The sequence below is a fragment of the Mercenaria mercenaria genome, unplaced genomic scaffold (genome assembly GCF_021730395.1).
Source record: "Mercenaria mercenaria strain notata unplaced genomic scaffold, MADL_Memer_1 contig_1548, whole genome shotgun sequence".
NCBI lineage: Eukaryota > Metazoa > Mollusca > Bivalvia > Venerida > Veneridae > Mercenaria > Mercenaria mercenaria.
Window position 1 is genome coordinate 18,599 of NW_026459530.1, and position 5,876 is coordinate 24,474.

At 33.6% G+C, this 5,876-nt stretch overlaps 1 protein-coding gene across 1 annotated transcript; it reads left to right on the top strand.

The window, feature by feature from the left end:
• Nucleotides 1-3,500: 3,500 nt before the first annotated feature.
• LOC128551681 (ribonuclease H-like) lies at nt 3,501-4,142 on the top strand. The gene has a single exon (XM_053532586.1). The coding sequence runs from the start codon at nt 3,501-3,503 to the stop codon at nt 4,140-4,142; it is 642 nt and encodes a 213-aa protein (XP_053388561.1).
• Nucleotides 4,143-5,876: the final 1,734 nt, after the last annotated feature.

Below are 5,876 nucleotides of genomic sequence, written 5' to 3' on the forward strand. Positions count from 1 at the left end.
CATTATTTTTCATGTTGGCACAAATGATGTTAACAGCTATTCAGTTGGTGAAATATCTTCCCTGTATTCCAATTTAATCACATGTGCTAAAACATATGCAGAAAGTTCTGTAGTGTTATATTTTTCATCTATTTTACCAAGACCAGTTGATTTTCCAGATACTGGTTCTAAAGTCAAAGAAATAAATTTGTCTTTAGAGGCAATGTGTAAGGATAGAAAGGTCAGATTTTTAAAAAAACCCTTTTGCCATTTCTTAAGGCGAATTCTCCTCGTAGAGAAACTTTTTGCTGTTAAAGATGGGGGTTTACACCTCAACTTAGAGGGCACAAGGAGACTTAGACAATTCTTCATAAATACAGTAGCACATATGTAATTTCTTAGAATTTTCTTAGAAATCAGTGTTAGGTCTTAAGAAAGGTTCTTTAATTGAAATTTCATAGTCTTATTATAATTTACAAAATATAGTTAAAAACGTCAACATGGTATAATTTTCTTTTAAAAATTTGTAATGTGTACAAATATTTGTTCAAGTACAAAAAGTTAAGATATTATAAATTACTGGTTCAATTAAATGGTTTTAGTACTTCATTCAGGGCACATGATTTCCCCTGAAGAAGTTATAGCAATGCAGATTAGTATCTAACAATCTGAAATTATTTTTCCTGAAAATTAGTTTGTAATTAATTTCTGGTTAACAATTTTCACTGACTTAAGTTTATAAACATGTTGTGTGTAGTTCTAAAATGGATCTAGTAAACTTCACTTTTCGATAATTTATCAAAGGAAGTTCTGTTCTCTACAAGGTAGTATGTAATACTTTGGAGATGTTATTTCTAGAGAAAATGGTATGTGACGTTTTCCTAGATACACAATGTTTCAGTATGTAATATTGTCAGATTAATTTACGGATCTAGAAAACTTCACTCTTGATAATTTATCAGAGGAAGTCGGTTCTCTACAAGGTAGTATGTAATACTTTGGAGATAAGTTTCTAAAGAAAATGGTATTTAACGTTTTCTTAGAAAGAGACAGTGATGAAGTGTGTATAAAAAATGACAGATTAAATTCTGAGACAATGACTGAACATTTTATATTTAGGTCAGTTATTATTTGTATTAATTTTGTTGTTTAGTTTTTCATGAATTTTGTAAATTCATGAAGTTGCCTGGCCGGTGGGTTGGCGTTTTTCTTGAATATTGAAAATTATTATGCTGTTTGAATTGTATAACAGTATGTCTTGAAACTATTTTGATTATATATTGATAATATTATAAATAATATCATATTGTATATATGGACGTGATCTAATTAATCCTAATTAAATTATAATTAATTTGATTTGAGTTTGTTTCTCTTAGTTCTTTATTTATATTCATAAGACAAAATTTTATGAATACGTAATTTAGCGTATTTTATTGTTTACATTAAAATCGGTTAATTATGTGGAACATCAAAATTTTTCTTCAGTCAAATCAAGCAGTCCTATTGTTGTGTCAATAATTTTGGTTGGTCAACGGATTCTTTAATTCTTGAATTGATTGGTCATTTGAATTTTGTTTTCTTTGCTTTGATAGGTTATAGATAAGTAAATATATAGGTATTTTTGAATTGGCGCTTCATTCTGTTTTTTCTATTAGTCTGGTCACGTCGAAATTAGTTTTTTCTCCTCCCACCCAAACCAAGGTCCCTTATTAATTAATTATTAAATTGTATCTATGAGAAAGCTTAAAAGGTTAATAGCTTTTGTGAAGAATCAGGCTTTAATCATTTAAGTTATTATAGGAAAAGTATTATTATATTCAGTCGCATTACATTGTAGTAATTCAGGTTATCTGGTGTTGAAATATTAGTGCATTAGAGTATTATGTTTTTCCCAGATACCTAAGTTTGTGATTTATGTATTGCGTTTTTCTTGAATATTGAAAATTATTATGCTGTTTGAATTGTATAACAGTATGTCTTGAAACTATTTTGATTATATATTGATAATATTATAAATAATATCATATTGATATATATGGACGTGATCTAATTAATCCTAATTAAATTATAATTAATTTGATTTGAGTTTGTTTCTCTTAGTTCTTTATTATATTCATAAGACAAAAATTTTATGAATACGTAATTAAATAACTAGAAGTGAAGTTGAAGCAGCCTTACAAAGACTTGAAAAGGGTAAAGCGCCTGGTCCAGACAATATATACACTGATTTGGTCAGAAAAGCTAACGATGCTTTGATAACAGCAGTAACAACACTGTTTCAGATGTCCTTCCTCCCTCATGAATGGAAAGCAGCAGAAGTTAAATTTTTAAAAAAACCTGGAAAAGAAACCTACTATGTTCCACATTCATATAGACCAGTTAGTCTAACAAGTGTTTTAGGAAAGTGCCTTGAGAGGATAATCAGTGTCAGAATATATTCCTTTGTTGAACACCATGACCTGTTGGACCAAGAACAAGAAGGGTTTAGAGAAGGAAGGGGTACTACACATGCACTTCTGCGCCTTACACAAGACATTGCAACAAACTTAAAGAATAAACAAGTTACAGCAGTAATATTTCTAGATATGGAGAAGGCATTTGATAGTGTCTGGAGAGATGGTTTATTAGTGAAGTTATATGAAATAGGAATAAAAGGCCCTATCTGGAATTGGATTTCCAATTTCCTACAAAACCGCACCGCAACATGTTGTCTACGAGGTTACAAGGATGACAGACACCAGACAAATCTGGGACTACCTCAAGGCTCAGTACTTTCACCTTTGTTGTTTAACTTATATTTGACAGACATGTTAAAACAAGTAAATAGTCATAAAGTGAAATTTGCTGATGATGGTACAGTGTGGCGTACTGATACAGACATAAAAACACTAGAGACACAACTACAAGAAGATTTGAATTCAATATCAGAATGGACAAGTAAGTGGCGCATGAAACTGAATGCAGGAAAAACGGAATACTGCATGTTTTCAAAGGACCCAGACAACACACCAGACATTCATCTCGAGCTAAATGGATTAAGATTGACAAGAGTTAAGCAGTCAAAGGTTCTTGGGGTTGTACTAGATGAAAAGCTCACCTTCAATCAACATGTACAATATACAGAAACAAAAGCATTAAGAGCACTTGGATTACTGTCATGTGTAGCAAAATCAGAAAAGGTGTCACCACAGAATATGATTAAACTATATCAAAGTCTAATTGTTCCTTATCTAGAGTACGCGTCATCAGTTTGGCAAACAAGTACTTTAGTACAAATATTAGAAAAAGTCCAGCGAAAAGGTCTGATGATTTGTTTGGGAGCAATGGGCACAAGCAGCTGCAAAAGCTTAGAAATACAGTCCGGAGTACCACCATTAGATTTGCGAAGGACAGAATTAGCAATAAGAGAGTGCACTAAATTAATGGCAAAAGGCTGAAACCACCCTTTGAAACAATATCTAGATAAATGTAGAGAAGAGGAAAAGGTCAATGACATTTCATCAACACCCGTAGGAAAAATGTTAATGCAAGTATCTGAAATGGAAACACTCACTGAAACTAATATCAGATGCATAGAGCCTGAGCTGACCTACTTAGAATTCCTCCAACCAAGTAGATGCCGTCCGACATACTGGAACAACCTAGGTTCATCAAAGAACAGAACAGCTGAACAACAAATACAAGCTAGACAAGCCATCAACCAGCAATTACATGACATAAACCCAGATGCTGCTATAGCTTTTACTGACGGATCATGCAGAGGAAATCCTGGTCCATGTGGTGCAGGATCTTGTGTTTTTTTACCAAGTGGTGAACGGATGGAATTAAAGCAGCCAGTTTCTAAAATGGCTTCAATTCTCCTTGGTGAGCTTATAGCTATCAAGATCACATTAGAATTCATTGTAAAGGAGCAAACAAAATACAGAATACCTTCATTACACATATTTTCAGACAGTCAGACAGTAATTGGGATTTTGACATTAGGATGGGAAAACAAGTTACATATTAAGGCTGTTCAAGAAGTTAAAAGTATCTGGAAAGCATCTGAAAAGGGTGGAACCACTATAAAACTTGATTGGTCACCAGGGCATGCCGCAATTGCTGGAAATGAAATAGCAGACAGACTAGCTAAGGAAGCTGCACTACAGCTGAAGAAATGAAAGGAGAGTCACAAGAACCCATCACTCAAGGGGATGTAAAGAAGGCAGCCAAGGAAACAATTGCAATGTTGTGGCAAAGAAGATGGGATACATCAGGAAAGGGAAAGCCATTGTATGACTTGAAGCCAAAAGTAAAACTGAAGCAAATGGATTACAGCAAAAGTACAAATCAAAGAATTCTTATACAATTACAGAATGGCCACTGCAATTTAAAAGAGCATAGACACAATGTTGGACTGGACAGTAACCCTCATTGTGAATGTGGTGACCCAGAATCAGTAGAACATTACCTTCTGGAATGCCCAATTATTGAGAATCACAGAGAGATAATGAAAACAAATTTGCATCTCAGAACTGGTATATGTAATCCGGATCTCAAATTGTTACTTAGTTCAGGAGAAGACGACCCATGGAAAGACATAAGACCCGTTATATTAGACGAACTTACCCAATATATTGATAGGTCAAAGAGGTTTGTTAAAGCAGTTCTGGCCGATAACACAACCGGACTCCATATAAATGCTTAAATGTAAAAGTTTAATTTCAAAACACTACCTGAGAGACATTTACATTGTAAGACATATTTACCGGAGATCGAGACGACAACGATGAGTTATTGCGGCCGGAAGGCTTCGAAATCAAGATCAAGAAAGGCATTTTAGCTTTTATAAACTCAACAAAAGGTTAACAGTATTTTATTTTTGGATATTTAACTGCAATTTTGATACACATTGCATATCTGTAATAGTTTGGGCATTTATTATTGATTGGCGATTTTTATCAGTCTTCAGTTGACTGTATGTTATTTCGGACAAATCATGTTCCGTCCACGAAATCGGGAATACATGAACCGTGCTGAAAACTTATTTATATTTAGTATAATATTGGGAAGGGTCCTATGATTCAAAATTTCCTATCTTAACTTTGGAAAAACATTTTAAATTTTCTAAAATTATCTCATCTGTTATACCCCACCCACGAGAGTTCTGCATGAAAAAAAAAACATGTATATACAAATTTCAGTAGTTAAATAGAAAAAATTCAGATCTACCATGTAGTGTACCCCCAGATTTTGAAGTGTACCCCTATTTTGCAAAAGCAGGGGGTACATGTACCCTTAACTTTAAAAATGAGTGGGTATGCTGATAAAAGTGTACTAGGACCCCCTCTGGCAGAAAGCATAGAATTTGGACCCCCTCTGACAGAAAATGCTGGATCCGCATAGACTATGATATTGAGCCTGTAGAATTTATATATCGTCTTCAGCTGTTCAGGGGTTGATAAATATTTTTCTTCTTTAATTTTTTGCTTGGTTAGAGGTTATGTATAACCTCTGAATGGTCACTGTTTGACTTAGCATGCATACTGGTACTGATCATGATAAACCCGGAAAGAAAATTAGGTTTTTTACCTGTCACTTTTTTATTTCTGCAAATTGTAATCAGTGGTCGGTATCAAAATAAAGCCTAACATTTTCTGAAAACTTTATTTTATTCAAATTTATACTTAGTAAGCAAACTCACACAGAGTGAGGCCGTGAAAAGGGTTTGTAAAACGGGGACTGTACGAACGTTGACTGATAATACATTCGACCACTTTCTCATTTACAAACTTTTCATCGTAGAATTATATTGAAACTTCCCCAAAAAGCTGCAACAGTCATTCCTGATCAAATAATGAAAATGACCCAATGTCAGCCTTCATGTGTCGACAAGTGAGCATCGTCAAAAACAC